This window comes from Seriola dumerili, unplaced genomic scaffold (assembly GCF_002260705.1).
Source record: "Seriola dumerili isolate Sdu_G_001 unplaced genomic scaffold, Sdu_1.0 BDQW01000104.1, whole genome shotgun sequence".
In the NCBI taxonomy this organism is placed as follows: Eukaryota; Metazoa; Chordata; class Actinopteri; order Carangiformes; family Carangidae; genus Seriola; species Seriola dumerili.
The window spans coordinates 395,055-407,060 of record NW_019174359.1 but is presented as its reverse complement, the minus strand read 5'-3'; the positions used below and the strand labels follow the sequence as shown (position 1 = coordinate 407,060).

The window sequence follows — 12,006 nt, the reverse complement described above, 5'->3', positions numbered from 1 at the left end:
AACATCAAAACTTTACTTCAGGTCTCATTATTCAGTATTTTAATGCAGTTTACACATTGTTGGTGGTTTACTTGGTTTATAATGCACAACAACGTAGATGTAAGCAGATTTAAGTGTTTATTAATGAATTTGTCAACAACAGTACTCAGACATTTTATTAAATATGTCTGAGAAATATTCAAATAGTGCTTATAAATGCTAAATGGGGGGACTTGAAGCAAAGTGTTACCACTAAAAGCAGACGGTACAATGTATGCATACCAAACAATTAATGTTTTTAGATTGTAACTGTAGATATTAGAAGCCATATCTGTTGTGCTTGTTCTTCAATGAATCTAATAAATACACAAATAATGATGCAGTTAAGCAGTTTTTAAATGACAGTGTTGGGGATCATGTCAGGTTTTTCACTTAGTCGGTCACTGCAACCTGTATGGATTTTACCTCTCACACAGGTCAGCTCTCGTTTTACTATAGTAGAGGTAGTACAGGTGAGACATTATACTCACCACAAAGCCATGAACAATTATCAAAAAAAGAAAAGAAAAAGAAAAATCAGATTTGCAGCACAAAATGCAACTAAGTCATTCACAAAAAAACCATACAAACAGATCATTTATCACTGAGTTTATTTGGAAGATTTATTACAATCATTGCTTTGGTGCAGCAACGGGGTTTTGATTGTAAGACGCCGACAACACAAACACACTGTATGGAAATAATACAAATCAGAGGTGTAACACAGACATTATCTATCAAGTAAATATGGGGCAAGTTTTGGTCACATAGTAATAAAATGATCAAATAAATGTACTAAACTTATAAAGATAACACAAACAAAAGAGAAATACAAATTACAGAGGTGCATAACAACAACAACAACAACAACAACAACAACAACAACAACAACAACAACAACAAAACATGCAAAACAATCAGAACAAGTCAGTGTGTATCAGGTGTAAAGAATATTTCTGCAGTGTCTCCCTGGCATATTTTTGTTCTCACAACATAGTGTCATGGTCAGATTATACAAATTTAGATTCTCTTAAAATACCTCAAACTCCCAAAATGTACTATTTCCCCAAATCCAACTAAGTTTTTCTTCCTTTATAAAAGTAAATCCTCTATAAAAGTATAAGGTAAATGAAGTTTCCAGTTTGTGCTGGACCAAGACATAAGTAAAGATGTGACACAAGAAGAGATATGCAAGGCATCTGCATGCAAACAAAGTGTTGCCCTCACTTCGCTGCGGCATGTTCATGGCAGCGTGTGTAAATAAAGTTTCATGGGTGCCAGTCCAGAACAGCAAATGTTGTTCGAGGCCTTGTCTCCTCTGCTTTTCTTGAGCTTTGTTCGTGCTGTACAGCAGCCAGTAACAAGGTTTTATTATTTTTGTCAGTACAAAACGTGGAATCAAAAAGAAAGCTTGAAGGCCTCTGTTACAGTCTCTGTGAACGTCTGGAGCCATTTTCTCTCTGGTTTAGGTTTATACGTCTTCAACAGGGTGAGGTCACTGCTTATCACTACCAGCAAAACATAATCTCTGTATGACAGCTGGATAAATCAACAAATTTCCCAGCACATCCTGTAACAAAAAATACAGCCCTAGAGCTTATGACAGAGTTCCTCAGAAACTGTCCACTTAGATGTTGTTTAATTTCAAAATCCACCACTTTCATAACAAAAAGAGACACTAGAATATGAGACAGGCTAAACCAAGAGGTGTCTGTGTTGTGAAACAAGCAAAGCACAGCTGCGTGAGATCAGAAAGGTCAATACTCTAGTTTATGTTTCTGGGGGTTGAACCTCATGTAAGAAACTAACAGTAAACGTTCTTAGAAAAAGAGATGAGATTTATAATTTGCTTATAAAAGACAGAGATGTAATTAAGGCATATACTGGGTAATATTTTACCGCTATGGTCAAGCAGCAGGCAGCAATAGACTCTTGAGATTATCTGTGCAAACATGAAGTATCCAAATAGAGACTTGAGTGACTTTTGAGAGGTTTTTTTTGAACATCTAAAACTTTCAAGCGGAGTGAACACAGACAAAGATGTTTTTGTGCTCGTCCCAGTAGTGGAGCTCGTCGGTGAAGCTCCAGGAGCAGGCCAGGTCTTTGCTGGTTTTGACCGTGTGGACCACGCAGGCGCCGGGCAGCTTCTCAAACAGGAACTCTGCTACACCCACCACCGTGACCTTCTTCTGACTCTGGATCAGCTGCTGGATTTGACTCCTATCCACGGGCTCAGCCGAGGAGCTGTAGGACACCCAGACGTTAAGTTTCTCATCCGATGAAGGGACCTGGAAGCGACTCTTCCCCGTTGAGCAGTGGTAATCCTTCTTGTTGGCGAACAGGCCTGACGGGGACCTGAATATACGCACGGACCAGCCCACCCAGTCATACTTCTTCTTTAGTTTCTCTATAATAGCATCAGCTAACTGCTGGCTGGTTAGGTTTGACTGGTCTCTCACCAGTCGACGGGAATCCAGCTCGGCCTGCTTGGGGAAGCTGACGATGCAGTCTTCAATCACAACGTTCATTTTTTCCTGGACACCCTTCATCTTCTCACCCCAGTCTTTCAGAAGCGTGTCCTCCTCGTCGTATCCCTTGAGGGCGGCGTGGCCCAACAGTGCGATGAGTCCGATGCAGAAAAGCTTCTTCAGCCTGGCGCAGAAGTCCTCCATCGGCCGGCGACTTTTCTCCTCGTAGTTCAGTGTGATCTCCAGCACAGATTCCCCGGAGAAAATGTCTCCCGTCACAGCGTTGTAGAGGGTGTTAAGGTTTTTGTCACCACCTGTCTTGGCAAAATGCTCCAGGAAAAGCTTCTTCTTGACTTCCCTGAACTTGGGTTTGGCGTTAAGGATGTCCATGTACTTCCTGAACTGGTTAGTGATGTTCTCCTCCACTGAGAAATACGCAGCATCCGCTCCACTCTTCTTTATCTCATCGTTGATCCGCTGAATCTCCTCTGACATCACCTCCAGACGCTCTCGTACCTTCTGAAACTGCTCCTTCATGAATTCGGCCTCTTTGCTCTCCACGTTGTCCAGAGCCAGTTTAACAATGGGAGCAGCGATGGAGAAAACAGGGAAGAGGTCACCAGCGATACTGGCCACTACCTCAGCTCCCTGTTCAAACACTTCCATCACAGTCTCCACCATATCCTTCTTCTCTGCCACGAGCTTCTGCAGCTGGTTTTCCATGTTTGCTGAGACTGATTCTAATAAGAAAAATAATTGACATGTTTAGAAACAGTCAACATTCATCCTGCTGTGATCTTCATCACAATTTGAGCTAAAAAACAGAACAAAAATGAGGCACTTCAGTTTCACTTCAGCGACAGAAACCAAATGCAGTGTTTCGTAGATTTACTCACACTTCTGCTGCAGTGTTGTTGGACTGTGGCCTGCTCTCTTGCTCCTCTTACCACGCAGCAAAAACTGATAAGGAAAGAGAGAAACAGCCAAGTGAGCTTCAGTGCTGGCTGCGGGTCACACCCAGAAAGCAATGAGTCAACAATGCAAATGGAATTCAGCAGTGACGACAGACCAGTGTGGGTTGGCATGTTTGTATGTTACCTATGTGAAATACACAGTTCAAATAACTAATAAACCTCCCTTTAAATATGAATATCAAGGTACACTGACATTTTGGATTTAGTAGCTATTGTCTCAAACAAACGATGCACCATTTCTCATAGTACACTATAACTTGCTAGAATATCAAGACAACATGGAGGAGGCTCCAAACCACACCTAGCTCATTATACAGGGAAATAATATACAGCTAAAGATTATATTATATTATATATCATATTATGTAGTCTGTGCTATTCTCAAGGTCAATAGGAAAACTTTTATGCCCAATACCACTCTCATATCTATCCCTTAAATATGAATATCAAGCTACAGCCAGCAGCCAGTTAGCTTAGCATACTGAAAACATGGAAAAACAGATAGCCTGGCTCTATCCAATGGTAGCAAAATCTGCCTACCAGCCCCTCTAACATTCACTAAAACACAATATATCTTGCTTGTGATTTTACAGCGAGTTGAGTGCTTGGCCGTTTCCAGGACACACTTCCCAGACTGTCTGGTTCTTTAAACAAATAAGATAAAGTGAGCTTCTCTGGTTTATCTCGGGACAGAGTCAGCGTAGCTCTTTCTCCCTGTTTCCAGCCTTTAAGCTAAGCTAAGCTAACAAGCTGCAGGCTGGAGCTTCATATATAACAGACAGACATAACAGTGGTATTGCCCTTTTCAGCTAACTCTCAGACAGGAAATGCATGTCTAACTATTCCTTTACACAAATGAGATGTCCTTAAAGTGCTGTGGGTGAAGTCATAACAGCTACTGAGCACAACATGTCAAATTAACAAATCCATTTCCATGACAAGTGAGCAAACGCCATCTGCTGATGAAGACAGATTGAAAGTGAAGACCTTGAGTTGGGATTGTTAATATAAAACATTATTGTCTGTAAATGCATCTGTTTCATTTTCACATGGAAAGTCAATTATTTCTGTAAAGTGTAGTTACACTGCACACAAAAAGTTAAAGCATGTATTTAATGATGCTGGGAAATGACTTCCTGTCTTGCACTTCTTAACCTTAAAAACAAGAAGTCCACTTGGACTTGGAAAATCTTAATCTAATACAAACAACTCCTCCCAAAGGCCAGGAACAGAGAAATAGCTGAGAGTAGGAGCAGATGATTTCATGGGCATGTTCAGACATGTCCTGATGCAAAACTGGAAATGTGTAATTTTGGGTGGAAATCACATTTTGATCCAAAGTGAAGGTGCAAATATTCACTGACTTCACAAACTCAGTCCCACACTCATAGTTTAACGTTTCCCTTGGTAACGAACCTGTCGTCACATGTTTTAATTAGAGTTTCTGGCCTTCATGTTCACTTTTTAAACTGGGTCTGGAGGAGAAGCAGCAGTGATCTCTCTCCCTCAGCCAGCCTAGTCAATATTGAGGCAGCAGGCGTGGGAAGTGATTAAGTGAAAGAGGTTAAACTTGCTGGGCAAGGGTGCGTTTTCCAGTAGAACTCAGCAAGTTACCACGGCAACAAGACAATGGAAAATAATCTGTCAGCTTGTTCGTCTGTCTCTGCTGAGGTCTGCTCTGTCCCTGCAGGGGGGGTTTACAGTATCTAGCCAGACTACGGAAGATTGCAGTGAGAATATATAGCACCCATTTCTGAGTCTGATGCATTGCACACCTCTGCAGGCGTCCACAGACACGATGAATCTCTAGACTGTGATTAAATTCCAACATGGATATACAGACCAGACCAAACATGTATACTGTATTATGTCTCAAAATTAAAGGAATAGTTTGACATTTTGGGAAATGTGCTTCTACACTTTCTACACTTACATACATATCACTCTTATGCCTGTGCAGTGAATACACACTACAGCCAGTGGCCAGTTAGCTTAGCAGTTAGCCTAGCTTTGTCCAAAGGTAACAAAACCTGCCGACAATCCTTCTAAAGCTCAGTATTTAACATATTTTATCTAGTTTTTTTAATCTGTGCAAAAACCAAAGAGTAAAAACAATCATTGCTTGACTGGGGACATATTTTCCAGTTTTGTCCTGATTAAACAAACAAGATCTAACATGTTAAACAGTGAGCTTTAGAGGTGCTGGTAGGTGGACGCTTTTATCTTTGCCAAGCTAACAGTTTCCCCCTGTTTCCAGTCTTTATGCTAAACTAAGCTAATCAGCCACTGGCTGTAGCATCATATTTAGTGACTCTCAGCAAAAAAGCAGAGAAAGCATGCTGCCCATAATGTTGAACTATTCCTTTAAATGAGCATTCTTTGAATATCAACCACAAAGGTCTAAAACTGCCATAATTGTGATATAAAATGTGTAATATTTGCATAATTCCCCAGTAATATTTGAGAACAAAAACAATAAAGTAGGCCTACAGGAAATTCCAGCAGGATGTTGGAGCATTTACAGTTACTGGCTCTTATTTGATTTGACCGAGCTAAAACTGTGATTCCTGTTTTCCACTGATCTTCTCACTCCATTTCTCTCTCTCACTGTCCCAGGGGTTGTGTAACTGCAGTCTGAGTGCATGTAAAGCGCCTTTACACAGTCGGTTCAAACATAAAAGTGCTTAAAGAAATCACATTTTTAGAGGCAAACAGTTGCTGAAGCTCACGTAACAGAGGTATGAATATCAGCACAGCAGGTCGGCTTTTCACTCAAAATTCCACTATATTCAGTAATACACAGCGGGCGGAAAGTAACTACATACATTTACCAAAGAACTGTATTTTGAGGCACTTTACAGGAGTATTCTCATTTTATGCAACTTTCAACAGCTTTAGTTAGGTGGCACATTACAGATGGAGATTTTACATTAAAAAATGTATGTTAATCCATGATAAAGATTAAAATAGTGATTCACAACCATTTGGCTTGTGACCCTTTACAATCAAGCAATGTCTTGTTGAGCTCCTTGATCTGAAACATCTTCTAGCTGTTAGCAGTCACACAAAAAACAGATTTCTCCTCTAAACTTCTCTCTTCATTTAAATCATTTCTCAAGGAGATTATCGAGTAGCCCATTTCATCAAAGAAAGGTAAAGATTATAGAAAACTCAAAAAAGTGAAAAAATAAAACTAACAAGAAAATACAAATTGAAGAACACAAAAAAAACTTTTTTCTTTAGCTATGATGAGTAGTTAAAGTGGCTCCACCTCAACCAGCTGCAGTAAACTGCTGCACAGTGATGCATCAATTAACAATAATGGATTATACTGTATAATAATATATCAGTCAGAGCTAGGGCATATTTCAGCAGTACTTTTGCTTTTTATACTTTAAATAGCTTCATTTTGCTGATGCTTGCTTTGTACGTTAGGACTTTACCTTGTTTTGTAGTATTTTAACACTGCGCTTTTGGTGCTTTTACTTAAGAAAATGATCTGAATGCTTCTTCCACCATTGGTTATATACCGGTTTATGAAATGTACTGATTTCAAACATGCTGGAAACACTTTCCATTCTGGCAATTTTATATAGACAACCTCATTTTACAGCCTTTGTGATTATTACCAAAATAAGCTGAGGTAAAACACACAGGTAAACCTTCATACAGCCATCTACTGCACAAAGTTCACGCGCCAGAGCTTCCTCTGAACACACAGATGACCGAGGCCTCCCTCTGGCAGCTGACCACTCAGTCTGGCCACTGAGAGAGAAAAACTAAACGCTCTGTTAATGCGGCCTTTTAATGGAAAACGTATTGATCAGTCCGTGTACCGGGGCTCTAATTGTATCATTTTACAGCCGAAGGACAGAGAGCCAAACAAACATCGCAGGTTAACACCGCAGATTAGTTTTTTTGTGTTGTTGTTACAACGCAACTCAAGTGGATCACGCCTTTAAAAAGTTTGACACTTCCTGGAAGAAGTGCAGCGGCCACCAACGCCCATGAGAAGTAGAAACTTTTGCGCTTTAAACTGCTATTACGTTTCTGCACATTCATCTAATCACCCACTTTACTTTATGAAATGAAGCTGCGTGGGTAAAATATGTGACATCTCTGACATTATTAACAGCAACACGATGCGTCAGGCTGGTAAAACACCCGATTACGTAACGACAGACTGGAATGAAGTGGATGGCGCTGAATCGATCTTTTCCTATTAAAAGTCTCCTGTCACTGCCACGCGCTTAACCTCAATGTTTCTGCCCACTATGAGACGTTTTGATCAGAAACGGACTCACCTTAAAGAGTTTGCGGAAGAAATACACTAACTTCAAGACTGTTTGTCTTCCTATTGGTCATGTGGTTCTCGTGTTACAGGGCAGAGCCACACCCAGCCAGACAGAAGTACAACAAAAAAAAAAGAAGAAGAAGTTGTGGGCATAAGAGGTTGTTGGTGTGGCGATATTATTACAGAGCAACCTCCACCCATTTGATAAACAATGACAGGCTATTAAAGCGTTATTATGCTGCAGAAGATGACTATATTAATTTAAGTTGAAATACAGTCAGCAGAACTTTATGCTTCATGCTTTGTCATGATTTGCAACAGCAGTAATATATTATTTTTTATCTCAAAACGTGCAGTAATGATGACCAACCATGACAAGAAAACATTCGTATTTTTTGTTTATTACAAATCAAAGTAAAATATACATAAGTGTCTCCATAAAGATTGTGGACTAAAGATTTTTTAAGTTTTCCCCGCAGCTCTTTATTGCACCAAAAGCAGCAAAACTATTGGATATTGGATTTTTTTTTTAAATACACATTTTTCTCTATGACTGATGGATGATCTGATACACCCAGAGATATTACAGGGATTAAAGGAAAAGGAGGAGGGTACCTAAAACATATGGCAAATGGTCATATCGCCCAACCCCAGTAATATCCAATGGGAAGAGAATCATCATATGTTTCACACTAAGTCGAAGCTGGCACGGAGATGTATGGCTCTGAAATGTCTACAACACCCTGAAGCTACTGTATCATCAAACAGAGAAAAGATATATATATATATATATATGTATAGGTATGTATAAGAATAAAGATTATTACAAGACAACAAATCACATACCAGAACGCAGACAGAGCAGATTATGCATCAACACAGACAATCTTTATGAATCATTCTCTATATTTCCAGGTCTCTGCTAAAGACATTCATGAATTTATCTGTAGCTTCTTTTATATGCAGCTGCAGTTTGTGTTTGTCTGTGAGCCTATTCAGGGTGGATACACAGGTAGGCTCTCTTGTGTTTTCCATAGTAGTAACAATCCTCATGGAAGTTGTTGGTCTCCACCACCTCCTTGTAAGGGCTGACAGCGTGGACCAGGCAGTTGGGGAAGCTCTTGTTCAAAGACAGAGCCACCTCCATCATGTTTCCCTTCAGCTTCTGTCTCTCGATCTGCTCCTGGATCTGACTCTTGTTAATGGGTTTCGGGTTGACACAGAAAGAGACTACCACTTTGATCTTGTTCTTGGTCAAAATGTCAAACCAGTTGGCTCCCCCACTTCCGTGGTACTTCTTTCCTGCCAGCCAGTTGAAAAAGAAAATGCGCTCCCTGTCGCCGAAGGCCCTGATGGACCAGTTGACCCAGTCGTATTTTTTAACAAGTGAATCCAGAAGGGATTTGGTAAAGTCTCGATCAACAGCTCCGGGGTTCTCCTGAAGCTTGTGCTCCATGTCCATCTTGGCCTGCTCTGCAAAGTTCTCTGTACAGTCGTCTACGGCTGCTTTCATTCGTTTCTCCACATCCTCCATCCGTCCCTGCCACTTCTTCACCATCTCCTCGCCAACTGCTCCTTCCTTGAGGGCAGCGTGGCCCATGACGGCGATAATGCCCACCACAAAAAGCTTCTTCAGCCGGGCACAGAAATCCTCAACTGCCCGTCTGCTTCTCTGCTCTGTGGCGACTACTGTTTCCAGCATAGGGTCTCCTGAGGTGTTCTCCCCAGTGACGGCGTTGTAGAGGGCGTCCAGGTTCAAGTCGCTGTCTGTGTTCTCGTAATGGCTGAGGAACTTCTCCATCTTCTTCTCCCTGAACTTTGGCTTGGCGTTGACAAAGTCCTGGAACTTTTCATACTGGCTGAGCATCTGCGCCTCTCGATCGAAGTTCTGCTTGTTCATGGACGTCCTCTGCAGCTCCAGGGCGATTTTATCGATCTCGTCTTGGATTCCCTCAAGTTTCTGGTTGACAAGTTCGAACTGTTGAGTCAGGTAGCGAGCCTCTTTGCCCTCCGGGTTGCTGAGCAGCTCGGATGAAGCCATGAACACGGCCTCCAGAATGGGGTGAAGCTGGCCCACGGTGGCAGCGAGCACCTCGGAGGCTTGCCCCATGATCTCCACACCTTTCTCAATCTTGTCCCTGTTCTGCACGAGCCAATCTGCCACACTGTTCATCTTTGTATTATGTGTTTCACACTAACTAAGCTAATATGTTTTCCACAGCCAGAGACTTTGCTGGTGCCTGAAAGAAGAAGAAACATGACACCCTTGTAAAGCTCATTACAGTGTGATTTTATGGCATTTCAGAAAAAGATATGGTTCTCCTTTTTTGTTCTTTTTTTAGTTAGATTTGGCAATGCAAGTGTAATCAAGTGACGTGATGTCATTTTTTTTTTCCTCACAGGACATTTTCCAACAAACAACAATCCTACAATAAAGCAAACATCAGGTCATGTCCGCACATGTAGGCATCCAGTTTCATGCCACACCCTCAGCCTCAGTTAATGACAGGGACTCGTTTTTTAAGTCTTGGTGGCATTCACACATTTCTAAAATAAAAAAAAATAAAAAACTCATGAGAATACATGAGGCACAGACGGATGGCAATACTGAACAAATATCAAACATGGTTATGTGTGCTCATGAATTATGACGTGACGTATTGTGCAACGTTGCAGTACTGGCCCTTTGGGATGTCCTTTTTTTTTACGTCTCTAACAATAGCCAAGACCCAAAGCAGACACAGATGTTCACAACATGGGAAAAGGGGGCTTTACTTTGGAAATGATAGTATGATTTTCAATGTAAAATACTCCAGAGAGATGACTTAACTCATGTTTCGCTCCCTGGAGCCCATATCCAGCTCAGAAAAAGGCACACCCAGGGCTGAAGAAAACCCCCACCACTGCACTTGTTCAATAATGCAATCACACTCATTACAGCCTCAACACAATTGAAAGCAAAAAAATACACACATTTCCTGTTTCCTGAGGGTTTGGTATGAAAAAAAAGACAAATACAGGTTTAAGTGTTTAACCACAGAACATAGGTTCACCAGTGATTGCTGCAGTGATGAGATCAGTGGTGTCATTTTACAGCCTTTCCTATCACTGCACTAATTAGATTTACTTCATTCAGTCACATGCCATCAGTGTTTTTATGTAGATCATTTCTCCACGTTTCTATGTGAACCAGCTGATGAAAATAACAAAAAAAGTGCACCATTTAAAATTTGAATTTGTAATTACATAATCGACTGAAATTCCATTCTAATAAAGGAAAAAAAAATAACATTGAAAGAAAAATACTTACTGAGTAATTCTCTTGATTTGTGCTTGGAAATGTCTTCCCTTGTAAAACCAAGAAAAAAAAGTTTCTCTTCTTGTTACATTAAAAGTGAAATTTGTTTGAGAGAGGAAATAAAGGCGAGTCTCTCACAGCACTTGATCAAACACTGGACTCCCCTTTCAGTGTGATATGCTTTGCTACAGAGCTACAGAGCTTTAATAGAGACCACATACATAAGACTTCTACAAGACCACATCCCCCAAAGGGCTCATCTCCACCTCTGGCATTTCACTTGAATTCAGGCCATTTTTCAACCGCAGGGACGTGAAACTTTGAAGGAAATGGAAGAAATAGTTCCTCAAAGCTTCTAATAAAGTTCAGCTTCAATAATTGTGAACAGACAGAACTATATACTCAGTTTTTTTTCTTTCTTTCTTTCTCCATTTTATAGAAAACTAAAAATGGCAATAAAGGGGTGAGGTAGATGGTGAGGATGATGAATTAAGAATTAAAGCAAAAGAAGAACTCACCTTTCTAGTTAAATATCCAGTGGGCTATAGTCCAGTTATCCAGTAGTCCAGCTGTGCCTGTGAGCACCAGCCTCTTTGGGATGTATATATAGAGACACTCTCTCTCTCCCTCTCTCTCTCTCTCTCTCTCTCCCTCTCTCCCAGTATCTCTCTCTCTCTCTCTCTCTCTTTCTCTCGTCACTCCCCCTTTGGAACTCCTCCATCCCGTTCCAGCATTCCTCAGAAACCCACTCAGAGGGATCAGGGGCCGGCACTGACACAGATAACATCCTGTAAACACTCCCCATGCAGGGACATCATGCACCCTGGGAATATTTTTTTTTAAAAGCCTGGTTTCTGTGTAAGTGTAAGTGTGTGTATGTGTGTGTGTGTGTGTCTGTGTGTCCATGTTTGATAAAGAGAGACGGACAGACAAAGACAGAGAGCACAAGAATGA

General features: G+C 40.9%; 1 protein-coding gene across 4 annotated transcripts; it reads right to left on the bottom strand.

Moving 5' to 3' along the window:
* Nucleotides 1-880: 880 nt before the first annotated feature.
* Nucleotides 881-11,671, bottom strand: LOC111222574. 4 transcript variants are annotated; one of them, XM_022746359.1, is made up of 3 exons: nucleotides 11,571-11,671; nucleotides 3,383-3,446; nucleotides 881-3,226 (listed from the first exon to the last, which is right to left on the bottom strand). In XM_022746359.1, exon 3 carries the CDS (start codon nucleotides 3,207-3,209, stop codon nucleotides 2,034-2,036), a length of 1,176 nt encoding a protein of 391 aa, XP_022602080.1. In that variant the 5' UTR covers nucleotides 3,210-3,226; nucleotides 3,383-3,446; nucleotides 11,571-11,671; the 3' UTR covers nucleotides 881-2,033. The 4 variants fall into 4 exon arrangements, with proteins under 4 accessions (XP_022602080.1, XP_022602079.1, XP_022602076.1 ...); XM_022746358.1 differs by lacking the exon at nucleotides 11,571-11,671 and adding an exon at nucleotides 7,765-8,743; XM_022746355.1 differs by lacking the exons at nucleotides 881-3,226; nucleotides 3,383-3,446 and adding an exon at nucleotides 8,140-9,994 and having other exon boundaries at nucleotides 11,571-11,660.
* Nucleotides 11,672-12,006: the final 335 nt, after the last annotated feature.

Coding starts and splice junctions, on each gene's coding strand:
- LOC111222574 (XM_022746355.1), bottom strand. CDS start 9,927: ATGAACAGTGTGGCAGATTGGCTCGTGCAGAACAGGGACAAGATTGAG.